The sequence below is a fragment of the Panulirus ornatus genome, chromosome 22 (genome assembly GCF_036320965.1).
Source record: "Panulirus ornatus isolate Po-2019 chromosome 22, ASM3632096v1, whole genome shotgun sequence".
Lineage (NCBI taxonomy): Eukaryota > Metazoa > Arthropoda > Malacostraca > Decapoda > Palinuridae > Panulirus > Panulirus ornatus.
In genome coordinates this window covers 18685895-18708126 of record NC_092245.1, presented here as the reverse complement: position 1 = coordinate 18708126, position 22232 = coordinate 18685895, and the positions used below count along the sequence as shown (strand labels likewise).

The 22232-nt window shown below is 38.1% G+C and overlaps 1 protein-coding gene across 2 annotated transcripts in view; it reads right to left on the bottom strand.

Moving 5' to 3' along the window:
- The window catches only part of Polr3B (RNA polymerase III subunit RpIII128), a 79161-nt gene extending 58380 nt beyond the window's left edge, over positions 1-20781 (bottom strand). The window contains exons 1-6 of one of the 2 annotated variants that reach the window (XM_071676248.1): positions 20458-20781; positions 17189-17343; positions 14788-14960; positions 10609-10739; positions 7321-9765; positions 4931-5160 (exon numbers count right to left, since the gene is read on the bottom strand). In XM_071676248.1, the coding sequence (XP_071532349.1) occupies positions 4931-5160; positions 7321-9765; positions 10609-10739; positions 14788-14960; positions 17189-17343; positions 20458-20544 (3221 nt within the window). In that variant the 5' untranslated portion in view covers positions 20545-20781. The remainder of the gene's footprint in view (positions 1-4930; positions 5161-7320; positions 9766-10608; positions 10740-14787; positions 14961-17188; positions 17344-20457) is intronic. The other variant, XM_071676247.1, reaches the window with a different exon arrangement.
- Between the last annotated feature and the right edge of the window lie 1451 nt (positions 20782-22232).

The window sequence follows — 22232 nt, the reverse complement described above, 5'->3', positions numbered from 1 at the left end:
ACTACCGAAATTACAGACACGGTGGTCAAACTAGTGAAAACTGGCCCTACCCAGTGACCCGGACTTGGACTATCTCACTTCACTTCTGACCTCGACAGTAGGTAAACCAGTACAATATATCACGGCATGAGTGACATATCGTATACTAGCAATACGTATACTGATAAGATCTACCAAAAGAAGCTTTGAAGTAAACGCTGACAATCATGTGACCGTGGTAATGGACTTTTGAAAAGTAAAAAAGTTATGAAATCTAGTATTTAATCAAGTGAGAATTATTAGAGCTGAGGTAATATGGAACCTTGGTAATAGCCGATACCCCAAAGGTGGGTACCATCACTTACGGCTTGTACTTGCATGTTACTCATTTACCAAAGTAATGATAAGTGATTTGAAATGGTGAAAAAAAGTGTGGAAATGAGAATATCTGAACGTACACCATTACTTATAATTAGCGACAACAATCACGAAAATAATCCTCCATACAGTGACACGGTGACAATATATTCACGCAAATGGTGGACTGATCTATATGGTGAAACTATTTCAACGTACTGATAAATGACCTGAACACACTAAAGCCGTAAGAAACTACATACACTGCGTGGATTTCGTGTAATCAATCATAAAAGTGATTCATTTCTAAGTCTCGTTAATCTTCAATAATGGTTGTCAAGTATCGGTGCCGGATGGTAAGTACCGTAATATCATTCAATACATTACCTTAGTTAAGCTATATTATTATGTGGTAATTCAACCGGAGTTTGGGTTATCATGTCTCACTTATTACAAACTATGTATCTAACGCTGTTTGGGGAATTATTTTTTCATGTTACTTGAAAGTGCATAGGCAGCTTAAATGGCCCTAATCAGGGCCATTTGATTAACGATATATATATATATATATATATATATATATATATATATATATATATATATATACGTATATATATATATATATATATATATATATATATATATATATATATATATACGTATATATATATATATATATATATATATATATATCTTTCCACCTCCAATTTGGTCTCCCTCTTCTCCTCGTTCCCTCCACCTCCGACACATATATCCTCTTGGTCAATCTTGGTCAATATATATATATATATATATATATATATATATATATATATATATATATATATATATATCCTCTCGAGGAAAGATTGACCAAGAGGATATATATATATATATATATATATATATATATATATATATATATATATATATATATATATATATATATATATATATATGAAGTGTTTTATATATCTGGGAGTGGATCTCGCAGCAGATGGAACCATGGAAGCGGAAGTGAATCATAGGGTGGGGGAGGGGGCGAAAATTCTGGGAGCCTTGAAAAATGTGTGGAAGTCGAGAACATTATCTCGGAAAGCAAAAATGGGTATGTTTGAAGAAATAGGGGTTCCAACAATGTTGTATGGTTGCGAGGCGTGGGCTATGGATAGAGTTGTGCGCAGGAGAGTGGATGTGCTGGAAATGAGATGTTTGAGGACAATATGTGGTGTGAGGTGGTTTGATCGAGTAAGTAATAATAGGGTAAGAGAGATGTGTGGTAATAAAAAGAGTGTGGTTGAGAGAGCAGAAGAGGGTGTTTTGAAATGGTTTGGTCACATGGAGAGACTGAGTGAGGAAAGATTGACCAAGAGGATACATGTGTCTGAGGTGGAGGGAACGAGGAGAAGTGGGAGACCAAATTGGAGGTGGAAAGATGGAGTAAAAAAGATTTTGACTGATCGGGGCCTGAACATGCAGGAGGGTGAAAGGCATGCAAGGAATAGAGTGAATTAGAATGATGTGGTATACCAGGGTCAACGTGCTGTCAATGGGTTGAACCAGGGTATGTGAAGTGTCTGGGGTAAACCATGGAAAGTTCTGTGGGGCCTGGTTGTGGAAAGGGAGCTGTGGTTTCGGTGCATTATTACATGACAGCTAGAGACTGAGTGTGAACGAATGGGGCCTCTGTTGTCTTCCTAGCGCTACCTCGGGCACAAGAGGGGGGAGGGGGTTGTTATTACATGTGTGGCGGGGTGGCGATGGGAATGAATAAGGGCAGACAGTATGAATTATGTACATGTGTATATATGTATATGTCTGTGTGTATATATATATGTATACGTTGAGATGTATAGGTATGTATATTTGCGTGTGTGGACGTGTATGTATATACATGTGTATGTGGGTGGGTTGGGCCATTCTTTCGTCTGTTTCCTTGCGCTGCCTCGCTAACGCGGGAGACAGTGACAAAGCAAAATAAATAAATGAATAAATAAATATGTCTCCATGGTTGTTTAATTTGTTTATGGATGGGGTTGTTAGGGAGGTGAATGCAAGAGTTTTGGAAAGAGGGGCAAGTATGAAGTCTGTTGGGGATGAGAGAGCTTGGGAAGTGAGTCAGTTGTTGTTCGCTGATGATACAGCACTGGTGGCTGATTCATGTGAGAAACTGCAGAAGCTGGTGACTGAGTTTGGTAAAGTGTGTGAAAGAAGAAAGTTAAGAGTATATGTGAATAAGAGCAAGGTTATTAGGTACAGTAGGGTTGAGGGTCAAGTCAATTGGGAGGTAAGTTTGAATGGAGAAAAACTGGGGGAAGTAAAGTGTTTTAGATATCTGGGAGTGGATCTGTCAGCGGATGGAACCATGGAAGCGGAAGTGGATCATAGGGTGGGGGAGGGGGCGAAAATTTTGGGAGCCTTGAAAAATGTGTGGAAGTCGAGAACATTATCCCGGAAAGCAAAAATGGGTATGTTTGAAGGAATAGTAGTTCCAACAATGATGTATGGTTGCGAGGCGTGGGCTATGGATAGAGTTGTGCGCAGGAGGATGGATGTGCTGGAAATGAGATGTTTGAGGATAATGTGTGGTGTGAGGTGGTTTGATCGAGTAAGTAACGTAAGGGTAAGAGAGATGTGTGGAAATAAAAAGAGCGTGGTTGAGAGAGCAGAAGAGGGTGTTTTGAAATGGTTTGGGCACATGGAGAGAATGAGTGAGGAAAGATTGACCAAGAGGATATATGTGTCGGAGGTGGAGGGAACGAGGAGAAGAGGGAGACCAAATTGGAGGTGGAAAGATGGAGTGAAAAGGATTTTATGTGATCGGGGCCTGAACATGCAGGAGGGTGAAAGGAGGGCAAGGAATAGAGTGAATTGGAGCGATGTGGTATACAGGGGTTGACGTGCTGTCAGTGGATTGAATCAAGGCATGTGAAGCGTCCGGGGTAAACCATGGAAAGCTGTGTAGGTATGTATATTTGCGTGTGTGGACGTGTGTATGTACATGTGTATGGGGGGGGTTGGGCCATTTCTTTCGTCTGTTTCCTTGCGCTACCTCGCAAACGCGGGAGACAGCGACAAAGTATAAAAAAAAAAAAAAAAAAAAAAAAAAATATAATATATATATATATATATATATATATATAATATATATATATATATTTTTTTTTTGCTTGTATATATATATATATATTCCAGCATGTGAAATCGAAAGTTGTGTGGGGACTGGTTGTGGAAAGGGAGATGTAGTTTCGGTGGTTTACACATGACAGCTGGAGAATGTGAGTGGATGGAGTGAAATAAGGCATCTGAAGCAGCCAGGGTAAGTCATGGAAAGGTCTGAGGCCAGGTTATGGATAGGGGGCTGTTATCCCAGTGAGAGGGAAGTGAGGGAATGTGGCCTTTCTTCCTCTGTTCTTTGTGCTGTCTATGAGCTATCTATGACTAAAAGCCACATAAATTATGTCAAGTCTCTTGTTTCTATATCTCCTTTAGGTATATAAAGTTTTCTTTTATAGTCATTACTATATTTGTGTCAAGCAGCTCACCCATTCACTCTTTCCTCCATCTCCTCTCCACAGGAATTGCAATGACTTTAAACTAAGGCCATATAAGTTATGATAACTCATTCTTTTGTATATTTTCTTAACTTTCACTGTTATTTCTTTGTGGCTCAAACAGGAAACAGAAAATTTAAAGATTTCATTTTTGGTCTATATTGTGTGTGATTTGTATAAGTTACCTGGTGTTTAAGGGTTAAGGGTTAAATAACTCTAAACATTCAAACACAGCATGATAAAGACATTTAGTCCTTGGTGCACCACCAAGACCTTTACATATTGGTGTGCTGCCACCAAGTAATCGAAAAGTGTCCTTGTGAACCCTAAACATGATCCTCCCTCTAACTCTGCACTTCAAGACTGTATCTTCTAATATAACATTAAGAATCACTTGATATGATTTTCAGACATAAGTAACTCTCGCAGCTGGAAGTTTTCATAAACTGAACCATAGATAACCTCTTTTGTTTGCACTGCTTAGTAAGGTAGGGCCAGGGTAGGGGAAGCATGAAGATTCTTCTTCCCATCATGGCTGTCTTTGGTTAACAGCATTACTGATATATATAGCAGCTATATATATATATATACAGCATCTACATATGCTCTACTTGGGGAAAAAAGCATGAAATCGTTCAAATGAATGTCCAAAAATTAGGCCCACACTGCAGCTAGGTTTTGGTAGTTTGGTTTCCAAAATATAATTTGTCTATTTGCTAAAATAAAGATAGCCACATCAAATGTCACCATAGCATTTGTTAAAGAAATTTCAACGAAGTAATCAGATCTAAAAAATGAGACCAGTTTATCTGAAATCGTGTATAATTCAAATACACAAAGCTCTAAGATGAGACAAAAAAAAAAGCAGCCTTTCTGGCCCAAGGGATGATCTTATTATAGCTGTCCTGTGCTGTACTTGCTTGAAACCCATTATTATACTGCCATATATTCATGTAATACAGTTTTTGATCTAAACTTCAAATTCTAGACAAACGAAAAAGAAGGCAACATAAAGACAAATTTTGTAAATTATACAATTGCAATCTCAACAAGGGTCTTACCTGGCACCATGTCCTATTAGGCAATCCCGCTCCATCTCCCCAAGTCTCAGGCCTCCATCACGAGCACGTCCCTCTGTGGGTTGGCGGGTTAACACAGCACGAGGGCCTCTTGAACGGGCATGCATCTTGTCCATGACCATGTGCTTTAGTTTCTGGTAGTACACAGGGCCAAAGAAGATGTAGCCGGTCAATGCTTCACCACTTGTTCCACTGTAGAGGATATCTTTTCCCTAGAAAAATTTATGAGGATTTATCATGAAAGTTCACTGAGAAGCATATAGAAAATGTCAGTTACAGGCTCTATCTTAAAATTACATTTTGAACTTAAAAAAGGGGATACCTCTTCTGTGGGCAGAAACCTATAAGCATCTAAGAGTATCTTGGTTAGATGGGAGTTAATACAATTCACCCCACAAAAATGAGGTTTATCCACAAGGAATAATCCCTTTGACCACCATGAAATATAGGAGGCTAAAAGAGGCCTATTACCAGGACTCAATGATATACAGCACCCTTCCTGAGTGAGATAACATTTAGCAACCCCTCACCTACATTTAAAGAAAGAGTGGAAGGAACAGTATAAAAAATAAATGGATGCACAAAAGGCTTTGCCTGTGGTAGAGAAATTATTTACCATCCTTAAAATCCTACATATCTCACCCACTGAAAGAATCCAAAATGTATCCAAGAGCATATCCACATGAAGGAGGAGGGAACGAAGGAGGAGGGACTTACAAAGACCTAAGAAAAACTGAAGAAAAGACCTACCCTTAATGTAAACTGATCCCCATTTTGGATTGTAATTTTCTGATGGTGGCGTATTCAAACCCATCCTAAGGTTAACCAGATCTAAACAGAGCTACTATTAACCAAAGGCTTTTGACAAATGCTGATGACCACCTTTACTAATTTCAGGAAGGAAAACTTATGAAAGCCAAGGTTGTCAATATCTTCTAGCATACCTAACTGTGAATGGAGAATCAACCTTCTGATATGGTCATATATTTACTCACTACTTACTTCCTGCCCTAAGAGTTCCTTTTATCTTTTTGAAACTCCTGCAGAATTAAAGAAGCTGGCTATGTCTACCAGGCAGGACCAGAGGTCATTAAAGAAGTGATGATGTGGGTATATCTATGTGAGGAGTGCAGAGGATCTGAGCAGTAATTGTTTGGTGTCTTTATTGTGGTTGTTGTATCATGAACATGAGGGGTCCTGGGATATGTTGGACTGGTGTTTATAGTAATGTATGTATGAGTAATGTCCAGGGAGCAGATAGAAAAGTTTGGCTCGTGTTTGTTTGGGGACTGTAGCTTCAGATGGATGGATGTCAGATAGGTTGGTGCTTAAATCTTTATTTATCTATTTATAATTACCCCAGGATCTCCTTCCAAGAAAGAGTAAATATGTTATCCAGGTCCTCTTTCAAGATGATCCTGAAGCTCAAGGCTGCACTATCTCCAGAAGTACGGAAATAAGAACTTTGAAGAGAGAGAAGTTCTTTCATGAGGCTGTACTCTCATTGATAAAACTTTGCCAAAGGTGACTTTTTTTTACTTATGATGTAACCTCATACAGGCAGAGGGTGTGCTGAAATGTGTTATCCAGGTCCTCTTTCAAAATGATCCTGAAGCTTAAGGCTGCAGTATCTCCAGAAGTATGGAAATAAGAACTCCTTTGGAGAGAGTACTCCCACTGATAAAACTTTGCCAAAGGTGACTTTTTTTTACTTATGATGTAACGTCATACAGGCAGAGGGTGTGTTGAAATGGTTTGGACATATGAAGAGAATGAGTGAGGAAAGGCTGACAAAGAGGATGTATGAGTCAGAAGAGAAAGGAACAAAGAGAAGCAGGAGACCAAACTGGAGGTAGAAGGATGGAGTGAAAAAGATTTTGAGCAATCAAGGACTGAACATGCAAGAGGGTGAGAGGTGTGCAAGTAATACAATGAATTGGAATGATGTGGTATAACGAAGTCAACTTGCTGTCAGTGGACTGAACCAGGGCATATGAAATGTCTGGGGTAAACCATGGAAAGGAAGTTGTGGTTTTGGTGCATTACACATGACAGCTAGAGAATGAGTGTGAATGAATCCATGTGGCAATTTTTTGTCTGTTTTCTTGGTGCTACCTTGCTGATACAGGGGCTGGCAATGCTGTTTCCTGTGGGGCAGGGTAGTGATGGGAATGGAAGAAGGTAAAAGAGTATGAATATGTACATGAGTACATGCCTACCTGGCAACCAAAAACACTCAACACCACTATAAAACAAAGATACACCCATAGATTTAAATTTGGAGAAGTTAAAAGGTTAATCATAAATTTGGACTGACAATGAAAATATGAATTATCTTGCGCATCAGAGTTTCCAGTGTTATCATATCTTACCTGATAATTATAGCCATGCCTGACCAGTTCTTCCATGATCTCCTTTACTGGTGTCCCACCAAATGCTGTTCCATAATTAAACTTTCCTTTTAGAGCAGCTGCTTTGCTACCCAGAAGTTCCATAAGCTTTCCCACAGTCATACGAGATGGGAAACCATGTGGATTCATAATCATATCTGGGTAGAGTCCTTGGTCTGAGAAAGGAAGGTTTTCTTGTTGCACGATGAGGCCTGTCACACCCTTCTGACCATGTCGAGATGAAAACTTGTCACCAATTTCTGGTCGACGAGTTTGCCGCAAAAGAATCTTGATCAAGTTGAATTCATCTGGATCTGATGACAGCATGACTTTCTCTACATATACAGAACCTGGTCCCTTGTGCACAACTGGTGTATCACGGAATTCTACTTGCCGTGGAGCCTGTTCATCAGTGTAAGATAACTGCGTCACTGTGGGCATTTGCTTGTTGATAAGAACTTGTCTAGGAAGCACAGGTGTTCCAACAGCTGCCAGGCCATCACTGTCAAGTGTTTCATGTTTCCAGATAGGTTTTTGTTTTCCTCCATCTAGGACCTGCATGAGTGGACCCTGAACTCTGTCTGAGGTTTGGTTAGCATACCGTTTTACGGAACACTTGGCATTTCGGTACACAATGCATCGGCCATAACCTCGATCTAGTGATGCCTTATTGATAATGATGGCATCTTCAATGTCATATCCAGAGTAGCTCATTACAGCTACCATGGCATTATGTCCAGCAGGGAGATGTTCAAAGTTGATAAGTTCAATCGGTCTGGTTTTGACAAGAGGTTTGTGAGGGTACACAAGATTGTACAGTAATGTATCAATCCTGTTTCTTTGGTTGTAGCCAATGGTGCCCATTGCTTGCTTACCCATCGCACACTGATATGTATTACGAGGACTCTGATTGTGGTGTGGGTATGGTATAAGACCAGCACAAACACCCAAAATAGTAAATGGCTCAATTTCCATGTGAGTGGTTTTGGGCCCAATTTCACGTTCATACATAGCTATACTTGAATCATTTTCTTCATTTACATCTAAGTATTCGACCAAACCCTCATGAAGAAAATCATCAAAAGTCATTAGTCCACGGGTCAACCTCTTGATGTGATCTTCAGCAACAGCAGGTCGACAACTCTCAACAATAATGTAAGGTCGGCAAAGCCTTCCACCATCTGAGCTTATGTAAACACATCGGTGCTTGTAATGTGTGTAGATGGATACAAACCCACTTATAACAGTATTGCGTCTCATAACACGAAACACTCTTACAACTCTCCTGTGGTCTCTAGTTACTCCAATGATATTACCATTAAGAAACACCAAAAAAACATCTCTGTTTGATAATTCCTCTCCTGATAAAAGATTAATATCTTCTACACCACAATTGAAAGCCAACTCAATGATTGGCTCAGGATCCACTTCAGTAGTAATGTGAGTCATTAAGGCTAAGTTCTTTACTAGACCACATGATTCTCCCTCTGGAGTATCAGATGGGCACACCATTCCCCACTGAGAGGGCTGAAGGGACCTTGGTCCACTTACTTTCCTTGTTTTCTCAAACTGTGAATTGACTCGCGTCATCATGCCCAGGGCAGATATGTAGGACAACCTTGCAAGTACCTGGGTCACTCCCTGCCTCTCCATCTTGAACCTCTTTATGGTCCAATTGCCAGTTGATATGGCTACTTCTAAACCATTAGTTATGGCATCTTGGCTAGACTGCATGTACTGAACAGCATCAAACTGAGAAACTTTTCCCTTCTTACCAAGAATAATATCAGCTCTCTTTTTCAAGTCTGAATTAAATTTCTTGAACAAATCCTCAAACAAGAGAGAAATGAGAGACCCTGCCAGTTCTAATCTTTTGTTCCCATAGTAGTCACGGTCATCAACTATTCTGGTGTCACCTTGAGCCTCAATTACACGCCTTGCCATCAAAGCTAAATATATTGACTTCATCTTAAAATTAAATTTTTCTACAGGAACATGAGCTAGAATTGTTGTGGCAAGTAAATCTCTTGCTTCATCAACAGGAGTTTTCTTTGGGCCACGATCAAAAAACCTTTTCTGACGTACTTTGTTCCCGATAAATTTAAGTGCCTGTGTCTGTGTATACACATTTAACCTTGCACATTCTTCAAGAGAGGCAGCAAAGGAAGTCATGATTCGATCTTCTGTTCCAATCATCTGCACAATTTCCTGATCACTGGCCACACCCATTGCTTTGAAGACAATACCTATGGGAACATCATCAGTGAGGGTATTGTGTTTAAGGTAATATTTTCCATTCTTCATGATAACGTTCGTGCGAGACTTTTTTTCATGTGTGGAGGAGGTGACCTGGCACGTGAGACCACCCTTCTTATCTTCCTCAACAATCATACGATTTTTGGACAACTGCTCCTGAATGAGGATCACCTACCAAAATGAGACAACACATTAATTAACTATTTCATTTTAATCATGTACTATCTGTAATGAAAGCAAGATTTTATATCCTCCCAAGAGAGGAGGAATTCATTAAGCTTTGGATAGTTACTGAATAGCTCTGCTAATAAGACCAGTAAAAAGCAGCAGCACAATGCCAGATCAAATCAGGAGCAATTGTTCTTGATCGTAATAATCTTGGCCTGTTGTAACACTCTAACATAACCGTTTAATAATGCTAATAATATTAACATATACTCTATTACGTATTATTGTAATACAAATGCTACTTGCTGTGTTATATGCATCCAAGTTCAGAGTTTAAATCTAATCATAGGATCAGGTAACATCATTCAATTAACTTGTCAACATACTCTCATAATAAAATTGATTTAAACTTTACCTACATTTCCTTACTGTTTGCAGATTCCATTCATACAAAACTTCTTACTTGAAAACTCTCCATTATCAAATTAAACCAAAGTGCCTAAACCAGTAACCATTACTGAAGTCATGAAAACCAGCTTATATTTCTTTGCAAACAAAAGAATCAGTTTGAAACATCTTTTTGAACCAAAATATAAACTGTCTGATATGATGATAAGTCAAATTTTCTTCAACCACACAAATTCAGAGCACAGAAATAAAGTTCATGCAGATAGTATTAACTGCTATAAATGTCAAAGGTTCTTCTCGAATATGCCCTCAAAAAAATTGTATGCAGTTTCCATGACAGCGATACCTAATTTCACTGTATCAGTCACAAAACTGAAACTACCTTCACACAAACTAAGTTCTGATTTTGTCTACTAAACAGCAAATACATTAACTCACCTTCTCCTGTCCCTTGATGATGAAATAGCCACCTGGGTCATGAGGGCACTCATTGTATTTGGCCAGGTCATTATGAGTACGACACTCTGACAGAACACAGTTTGATGAACGCAACATGATAGGCATGCGTCCTATGGAAATAAAGAACCATTGTACTACAATAACAGTGTCCATATAATGTGTGAATTCATCATAATAAACTTTCATTTTATTTCATAAGATAATTATATACCATCTGCAATAAAACTTGGATGTTATATAAAGTGACATCACAAACTTTATATCACACTTTATGCTCCCAAACCTGGACATTTGGAATGCCATATCCTTTAGAATCCACACATTTTGAAAACCTGTCGGCAACCAGATTTTATGCAAACTACATACAGCTCATTTGAGTGGTGAGATTAACTTTGTAAGTGCCAGCCTAGAAAAAAAAGGTATCTCCTCTGGATAACTTAAATCATGAATATCTTAATTTTTTCATACCTAGTTGCCATTTCTCACTTAGTGAGATAGTTGCAAGCACAGATGATTAATGGTCTCACTTGCATACAAACATCCTCCAGCTGTTATGTACAGTGCACCAAAAGGTGTTAGGGCCTGAATATTCAAGAGGATGAAAGGCATGTATGGGAGGGAGTAAACTGGAATGATGTGGTATGTGGGGGTAACATGTAGTGGTCAGGGGAAACAATGGAATTGTCCTGAGGGGCTTGGCCATAGATGGTGGCCTTTGATTTTGGTGCATTACTCATAATGGCTACAAAGCAGATGTGAGCAAATGAGGCCACTGTTTTCGTCTTCTTGGCTTTACCCACTAAAGTGAGGGATGAGCAAATGAGTATGAAGAAATTTATCTACATCAAAGAAAATTCACACTTACGGCACCAACCCAGCCCCCACTCATGACAGATTTCTGACTCATTCCAATTATATTCCCTCTCCCAAAGAACACCTACCCACAAAACGTTACTCAAAAGTCACTCACAAATAAACCTCAACCCTAATCATAAAAGTAATGAAAATTCTACACAAAATTTTTTTTATCTAAAGACTACTATCCACCAACCCTTCACTCCCTCTGACAGGAGCATTACAATTAAAAACTTAAAGAACTCTCCTGTAACAAGACCTGACAACATATCAAACTCTTAACATAAAACACTTGGACCCTGTTGCAAGCTATGCACTTTGAGATATCTTTAACCACCCCTGGCTAAATAAAAAATCTCTAACTTCTGGAAGCTTGGAAACTTAATATCAATCCCAAAGCCCTCTGAGCCACTTAACTCCCACTCCTTCAGTATCCAAAATGTGAAAAAAATGATCCACAATGGACAAGTGATATATGCCACACCCTACACAACATGGCTTCACACTCACCCACTAAACCACCACATTAAACAATGACCACATACAACATATCCTACATGGCTTTAACCAGCCACAGCCCCCATCCTGCACAACACCAGTTGCTTCAGATTATAACACAGCATTTGAAACCATCCCGACGCATCATCACACAAAAGATAATTGACCCAAACCTCCACAAAAATAAGGGGTTGGCCAATTTCATGGCCATCCACTATGCCAAAGTCACTCATAATAGCTTCACTTCTAAAAACTGTGAACTCTACAATGGATTTCCAAAAGGAGCAGTTCTTTCTCCAACCCTCTTCAATCTCTTCCTACATGACCTCCCATTACCTCCAGCAAACACCACCAGCATGAAGTTCCTTTCATGTGCACACAATCTCACAATCACATTGCATACAACTTAATTGGGTTAGTCAGAAACAAGGTTGATAAAATTCAACCTGAGCAAATGTAAAGTAATGAGGACAGAACAGTGAAACCAGGCCTCAATATGATATCTAGCATAAATAGCTTCAGGATTCTGTATGTCAGAAGGACCTGGGAGTCAACATTTTCCTTAACCTGTCACCAGAGTCCCACATTTGTTAAACATCAAAATGGCTTTCAACTGCATGAATGAGGAAATATTCAGTGAACTGTTTGAAAGATGTAGGGATAAAATGCCTTGACAACTGTCACACTAACATGATGTTACTCATTTATAGCTATTTCACAAAGTCAATATAGGGTAGTATAACTCCTGTTATTATCAAGACTGCAAATTTCAAGTTTTGCTTATATCTTTAGTCTTTACCAGTATATTTTCCTATTCAAACAGCCCCATATCCTTAGATTACTTCTAAGAATTAGATAGCTACAACATTACATAACATGGGGTGTATTCCAGACACATAAATTCATGATTCTATTCACAGAGCATAAAGAAATACATTGGAAATCAAACAGCAACAGACAACTGGGACCTTTCCAGGTTCTTTGTGATGGAGGAATATGTCAAAAACTCACAGATCAGTATGGTAAGACTACAAAGTCATACAGATATATTAAAGTGAAAATTTGCACACTGCTCCATGTGACTCAGGAGGCACAAGTATCTATGGTAGTACTTTCAACCACTCACACAAAGCATTCATGTCAACATTTCATCTCTTTTGAGGTTAAATGTTTCCCAAGAAGTTTGTATCTATCACAATGAGTAAAATTACACAAATCAAGCCTTATATCGAAGTTATTGTAGCCTTTGATTGTTTTGAATACCTGTATAACTTGACCCTTTAGCAGTGATTTATGACTTACATTGTTCTACACAATCTCCCGTCTCACCACAAAATACAAATAAAGCCCACAGCTTACACAAAACAGTTTGTACATCCCATATGGATTACCAACCCAACCAAGAAATCATAAGATGCTGCCCCTAGTCAGCTGACAACCACCACTCATTTCTCTTTTCACTTTTAACTTTTTCACCGATATTTACATAATCAACTGAAGGTATAATGTGAAGCTATGCTGTGTGTGTTATGTATCATAATGCATGAATTAATTAATTATTATTATTATTATATTTTATATTTATTATACTTTGTCGCTGTCTCCCGCGTTAGCGAGGTAGCGCAAGGAGACAGACAAAAGAATGGCCCAACCCACCCACATACATGTGTATATACATACATGTCAACACACAGCACATATACTTACCTATACATCTCAACATATACATATATATACACACACAGATATATACATATATACACATGTACATAATTCATACTGTCTGCCCTTATTCATTCCCGTCGCCACCCCGCCACACATGAAATGACAACCCCCCTCCCCCCGCATGTGCGCGAGGTAGCACTAGGAAAAGACAACAAAGGCCACATTCATTCATACTCAGTCTCTAGCTGTCATGTATAATGCACCGAAACCACAGCTCCCTTTCCACGTCCAGGCCCCACAAAACTTTCCATGGTTTACCCCAGACACTTTAAATGCCCTGGTTCAATTCATTGACAGCACGTCGACCCCGGTATACCACATTATTATTATACATAATCGCTGTAGCACCAGGAACAGACGAAGAACAGCCTATCCACTCATATAGACATATATGTACATACACGCCCACATTCATACATATCAACAAACACATACATATACAGACACACACACAGACATATACATATATACACTTGTACATATTCATCCTTGCTTGCCTTCATCCATTCCTGTTGCTACCCCACCCCACAGGATGTAGCATCGCTACCCCCTGCTTCAGTGAGGTAGCACCAGGAAAACAGACAAAAAAGGCTTTTACAATTCACTTATCATTAACAGTGTGTTAATGATGATATGAAATAATTTTCATAAGTGCTCAGAAGTTGACAAAGCAGGCCCATTTAGTATCCCTGTAATTCCAGCCTTTTAATTTTCTTTTTCACACCCTTTACAATTTGTTCATCATTATGATCATAAGGAGTAAGAAATCAGTTACAGATGAGGAAGCTGACATCATGCTGCAGCTGTCAGACCATTAATACATGATTTTCAATTTCCATTTTCCTTGCTATCATATGTTGTTTTTAAGAAATACTAATGCCAGGCACGGGAACTTTGTGGTTTTTCTTTGATAAGAAAATTACCATTGTAAAGAAAGGACCAATTATCATTTTCATACTTTACTGGAGACTTCACACTCCTTTGGAATGTAGCTGAAAATTAATTCAGTAGTCTTAGGGTTATGGAGCATATCTTTACAGAACTATCTTACAACTTATTATGAAAAACAGTTGGACTGACCTATGGGAATATCTCGTCTGAATATTCGGTGGTCCCCCCTCATGTATTCCACATCTACCATTATGGGAGCAGAGTATGTTATGTCTCGTAGTCGACATTCATGAGGTGCTGTTTCAGTGGCGATGTTCATTCCCTCCTCAATATTTGGCTTACCAACTCTAACATCCATGTATCTGAAAATATGATCACATGCAAATGTGTATGAAAGAAAGAAGACTGTAAACATGAAAAAGTATATCAAACAAGTTCTGGGATAAGTATTTGTTGTACCTGCTATTCTGTTATCTATATTTCAAATTATGCCATTTCACTGTTTCATATTTCAAATGTAATCTGCATAACTCTTCTCTGTATTTCGGATGGTTTTAAGTGTACTGGACACAAAGTGTGGGGCTATTCAATATATAACCATAAACATCAAAACTTACTAATTGCTATAGATTGTTTTCATAACAAGATCTCAGAACAGGAACTTTAAGAACAGTAGCAGTCTGTGGTAGTTTAGGTTATGACAATAAGTGCTGATAAAAATACATGAAAATATAGCATATAGTCATGAAAAAGGTTGACTTCAAAGCTCCACCATCAATGAAGAAAGATCTTTCTTACAGTGCATGGAAACATGAAATGTCTGTTTGATATGCTTTTACTTCTGGCAAAAATAAGCTAGGTTTTGAGCTTTCCTGATGCTGCTCACAAGATTTCCCCTAAAGATTTGGGTAAGGAAGATGGAAATGATACTTTGCACCTGAACTATAAATAGATAAAGATAATGCTGCACTTGATGCTTGCGATAATTTTGAATTTACTGGAGGCCACACGAGATGAGCAAAATTGATAATGCACCTGAGCATTTGTATCAAAAGGCTAAGTATTACAAACTTGAAACTGCATATGGGATCTTAGTACATACTGAAAACTTATCTAGAAATTAAAAAAATTATCACTGCTTGCCTGAGGGATGAACCCAGGCTACTGATAACAGCAGGTGGGCAGCATAAATGATAATCATGAGCAAATTACCAGAGAAACACTCCCTGCACTGACATATGATGATATGGAGCTTCAATTAGAGAACATCTTTAAAAATGCAAATGAAATATCATATTCTGCTTTATCATCTACTATAGAAATAGAGCCTTCATTTGAATGTTAACATGAAGGATAGAAAGAATACTTTTATGTTCAACATAATGACTGAGGTTGAGACAGTCATAAATGGTGTGGAAAATGATTCAGACATGGAAGAGGAAGTAGTAGATGGAATCTCACCCCAATGCATGGTGCTGAGTCACAGGTCAAGAACTGAACACTTCAGGAAATTCAGGCGCTTGTCCAAAGAAAAAACTCAAGAAACCCATTTGGAAAAGTAATTTCAAGTTCTGTTCGTGGATCCCACTTTCTCTAGGCTAGCAAATGTCCAGATAGTTATGAAGTTATGGAAAGTACAGCTTCTGAGAACAATGCTGCAAGAGAAGATTTATCACTCTTCACAAATTGTAATGTTACTTTCAACAGAGCAGCTACTGTGTCTTTGGGAGAATCTTTTGGTAATGGTATCACTGACAGTGGATGTGATAAAACTATTTGTGGTTACCCATGGTTATAATGTTACATGGAGACCACATACAAGATGTTCAGAATATGTATGAAGAACCTGGACATACAAATCTTAAATCTGGAGACTATGTTAAGGTCCAGTCAACTGAGAGGGTTAATCCTTACACTACGGAGCCCCTAAATTAAGAAATGCCCCAGTACAGGGGTAGAAAATATTATCAATTAATAGGTAATATCAAATTTTATAAACAATAAAAATTCAAATCATATTATAAAAGTAACATAACTCAAACATTTGGAAACTTTGTACCATGATATTCAATAACAGAAAAATATTATATAAAGTTTCACTATGTACCATTGTTTCTAAAAAAAAACAAGATTCTGTACTTTTCATTATCATCATTAAATATATCTAGTACTACATTGAAAATTTCTAGCTCAAAAAATGCAGTGACATCAACAGACTTTTCATAAAAAATTTTGTGATGTTACAATATTTCATTTTTATTATTCATTCTTGCTGAAATTTCAACCATTTGCCTATCTGGTCAGATAGCTGAAAATATCCAACAGTACACTGGATACTTAAAAATTACACTATCCAGTGCATCTCTTACTATTTTCAAGTGCAGACTGGATACTATGCCTTCTACTTTACACCTGAAAATAGTTCCCTGTTAGCAAGATAGCTACAGAAGATAGTAAACTATTACCAATGAAGGGTGCAATGAGTACTATAACAGAAAACAATGTACTCATCCAGGGCCTACATTGTTCACATTACTTACAACATAAGTTGACAGTTAGTCATGAAAGAAAACATACTGAAGTAACATACTTAACATAAAACAGTGGGTCCACATCACTGGTGACCTTGCTGTTAGCTTTGACAATGTTCTTAATGTCGACATTAATGAAGTAATTGAAGGAATCGATGTGCTGCTTCACTAAACCCTTAACACGCAGAAAAGCTGGTACTAATTTCCATTTGTCCTGTACAAAAAATGGACATTCTGGATTAATATGTAATAACTGAAACTACGCAATATGCATTAACATTTCAGTTCAGCAAGCATATTCAGACACTATAATATGGCATGACTCAAGTAATCTGTGGAATTTTTTCTGAAGAAAAAAGAACAAATTAATTAACTATCATACAGGTCCTCTGGAAATATAATGCAAGGCAACTCAAGAATTGCTGTTAATCAATGATATGTCCAGTAAGACATCTCTTGTCTGCAAGTAACCCATCACTTACTTCTTTCATCTGACCTTTTATCAGCTCTTACTCATCTTTTCAGTACTGTAGCTACCTTTAGAAAATAATATCACTCATTTGTTAAAGGTAACAAAGTGCTGCCCTTTGAACTTGTACTTTACCACCATGGTGTTATTCATGATCACAGGATAAGAGGTAAATCACTAGTTGAGCTACACATTGAAAATACCTTCAGATGTAATATGATGTTGCTCTTAAATGGTGCTGTGCGTAATACTAAGAAAATTAAATGAAAATTACGTCATGGTTCTGAGCTTTATACTTGATTTCAAAATATTATATGTGGACTTTGGTGAGGGTTATGAATATCAGAAAAAATGACTGATTCATTAATGTTAATGTAAGTGATGCCCTCGTAGAAATCAAGTAAATGGTCATCAGAGCCCATAAAAACCTCACCTTACTTTTGAAATCATTTGAAAAATATATGATTATCATTGTTGCCAACTGCAACCAGTTGTTGGGTATTGTTCATGTTTATGTACACAGGAACAAATTCCATCGCATGCTTGACCATGTGATGGTACATACAAGATAGTATATTTCACCAATAATACTGAACTTTAAGTTAAATCAACAAAACCTATGAAAATCTAACATACACATCCAGGACTAGTAATTACTAATTTTTGTTGCCCTACCTCATTAGCAATCTTTCAACTAAAACCTACAGAAAGAAAGTTGTTAGCATTATGAAAAATGGGAATTACTTGGGGTGAAAGAAAACAGTGATATCGATACCAAGTTTCATTAAAAATTTCAGCAAGTCCAATGAATGAATGAGGGCATGTTCAAGTGCTGGAAAAATACTGTTTATTCAATCAAATCAGTCAACATTAGATACGGACTTTGCCCCAAAGGCCTTCCATCCCTAGCCTACCTCAACTTAACCCAGATATGGACATTAAGTCAGAAATAATGAGCAAGGAGTATGGATGCTGACTAGCCATCTAACATTGCTGCCCACCTCTGATATTCTTGCTGGAAGTTTTTGGGGGTTAAAAAAAATCTATCAAACTATTTTGTTTCTTTTAAAGGGTAAAGTTAAAAATTTGCTAATACAGTCATGCAAGTACACTAAAAATTAAGCCATTTGCCTTACATTTCAATATGATTTTGAAATACTCCAACATCAGCTGTAAGATATCCCACTGGTAAATATGTAATGGAATCCATTTGTAGTCACAATACATGAAATTAAACAATGCACAGCAACAGGTTACAAATGGCAACCATAACCATCCCTTGATTTTCAAAAGATATGAATACTATGGTAAATATCAGTGGATACGGAAGGTCAGATGAGATTTTTCACTGGTTCTGTTGATTAATGTTCAGCACTGTATTAACCCTTTGACAACAGCAGTCCTCATAAACAATGCTTACTCTGTGAGAGGGAGATTCTCCAATATTCTGAAATAAATTTTCACATGTCTGATACTGCAGTTAACAAAAACAAGGCTAGCCCTAGTGAACGGGGGCACAAGTGTAAGAATTAATTTTGGGGTCCCCTGGTACAATGTACATGAAATTGTGGTTTCAGAAGTGGTAAAGGATGTGCTGATCAGGTGTTTGATATTAAAGAATGTGTGAAATACTAAGAGAAACGGAAGGATGTCTGGATCTGGAGATAGCTGATGGAGATTTATCATGGAGCGTCTTACAAACATATAGTGTGTGAGAAAACCTGCTAGAGGTTGTGAGAAATAAATATTTATCAAGAGTATAAGGTATGCATATGAGTATGAAGAGAGGTGAAGGTTTGTTTGTGGCAAGGGTATGTGAAGTCACCATGGATGTTAAACTTGTTTATGGATGGGGTGGTGAGGGAGGCAACAGTATAGCTAAAAACAAGTGTTATGTGGGTCATAACTAACAAAAGGGTGCAGTACATTATAAAATATTTTACCCTTCTATAAAGTTTGTAAACAGTTTCTACATCAGATTACAAATCAAATAAAGCTCTAAGCAATCCAAAAAAAAGCCAGGTGGAGGTACACCTTTAGCCGTCCATAGCACGAGGACATTTACAAGTTACTTTGGGATGCTGTAGGCATTCCTCCTGTTCTAGTTGATGGATCTTGACGGAAGCAGTATCAGTCAGTCCCTAGCACTCTAAACAGCTGGCACGTAGTGCTCTCAACCCACAGTTCCCTCTAATTCAAAACCCTGTGCACTTTGAGGAGTCTAGATATTGTGGGAGTAAGGTGCTATGGATTTAAACCCATACTTTAAGTGACTTCTACAGAGTCTTAAGATTCTTTTGGTTTTTGGTACCAATTTCATTACATTCTATCAACTAGAACATACGGATGTATATATTTTGATAAATTACCCTTTTACTATATAAGCCTTATCATCTTTTTAAATAACGGCCAGTAAATCATAGTGCTCCTAATCATGCTCCGCAACTTATTTCAGTCTAAAAATTAGAGGGTAATGTAAAACCTCCTCAAACATTGCTGAACACAATTAATTAATGCTAATGGCAATATGGGGCTTTTCTAAATAATTACTAACGATTCTCTACCATACTCAACATTCCAATGGTTAAATTATTACTCCCATAAAACTCGATAAATAATCATATACTCTGGAAATGATGGATAAGAGGCAGATATGTAAATATCTTTACCATTTATGTATATCAAATTATTCAGTCAGTCACAATCATTCAATTCATTCAGTCAGTCACAATCATTCAAATCATTCAGTCAGTCACAAGTGCCGTCGGTACCCCTAGTTCAGTTACCCTACTGGACAACCTATACAAGCAAATGTTCATCCAAACACACATGTTGGGCTTACCGTACAGAATATATTACCTCTATTGTTTTGACAGGTTCACTTAGGGTACTTGGGTCCAAGTCCGCCCATTCTGGGATGAGATTTCCTGGCACTGTTTCTCCCATACTGTGAAAATTATGCTGAACACGACATCACAACAGAGACGTTTCTTTAAATGTTCATCTCGCTGTGTTTACATTCTGCTAGCGCACAAGGTTTCTCCAGCGACCCACATTCAACGCCAAGCTGGCGTACGGATCCAACCAAACATCAGGGTGCGCTAAGATGCTGGCGCACGCATTCACCCGAACGCTGATGCACACATTCATACGAACGTAATGGTGCAACAGGGGGATAATTTACACGTCCGTTCGAATGAAAAGGTACAATGAGAAGCTGGCGCACACATCCATGCAAAATGTATGGGTGCGATATGATGCTGGCGCACAAATTCATTCGGACGCAAGGATGCAATGAGAGAATGGCACAGGAAGCCATCCGACGCATTACTAAAAGGTGCGACAAGAAGCTGGCGCACGCAAGTGTGAGGGTATGAAATTCGTACCAGCTCTCTTAGTGCTTGGTCTCATTCTATCAGCAGTTTTCCTCTCTGCGCTCGTCTGAGTGAATTCCATCTCAGTTTAGAAGTATGACGTCAATTTTTCTTAGGTAATTAATGTTATTTGTAAGGTATAGCTCATTTTCCTGGGTGTATTTCACACGTTTATTCCTAATAATGTACTAGGGTCCCTGAATGGGCAATCAATCATCGCATCTAGTTTTCCTTCTCATAAGTGACTGTGCAGGATCACGAGGTTGATTATCTTAGGATTGCCAATTGAACTCGAGACAAAGTTAGTAAGAGCTTATTATTATTTTTTATGAGATACAGCGCTTGATAGGAGCAATTCTATGAATGCTTACCTCTGTAGCGTCTTGATTCAAATACACACAATTTTACCATAATGCTAGCAGCATTTGTGGAAGTAGTATACTCGATTAGCATTTTTGTGACCACATAATTCAGGGACTTTCCGAGGAATTTTATTAGGGGATACAAAGTTTCTTTTGGGTCCCCTTGGTAATACTTAAAGATTGTGATCAGGTCACACCTCTCTTTTCTTTCCCAAGGTGGGCAAGTTTAATGCTTCCAGCCTTTCCCTATTACTCAGCTCTCTTTGGTACCATCTTTGTTGCCGTCCCCTGGACATTCTTCATGCACTTTTTGTGCATCTTTAGGTGCGGTTAGCAAACTTGAGAAGCATATGTTAGTTTTGGTCTATTGTAGGTTACGAATAGCGTGTTCCTTATCCATTTACTTTGAAGCTATTCTGATATTTGTCAGCAAACAGTTTGTATCCCTAACTATTCTAATGTGAGACTCAACAAGTTACGGACGTGGTAGACTCCCAAGTCCTTCTCACACACATAATCCTGAGGCTTATTTTCTACTAGGTAATGATCATAATGAGGCCATATTTCGCTTTCTTCTATTGTCAGTATATTTGCTCGGGTTGAATTTTATCAAACAAGTTTCGGGCCAATTATGGAGTCTGCTTTAGTCTCTTTGTAAGCTGGTGCAATCATCCTTTCTTTTAATTTTCTCGTGGCTTTTGCATCATCTACAAACATATTCAGGAAGGATTTCATACTTTCAGTTAAGCCACTACTATAGATCAAGAGGAGTATGGTCCATGAACCGAATCCCGTAAAATTCCAGTGGTCATCTTAACCCAGTTGGGAGACTCCTATAACATGCATCTTTTGTTCCATCCCACTTCACTGTAGGAACTTTTTCCTGTTATTCCTGCTT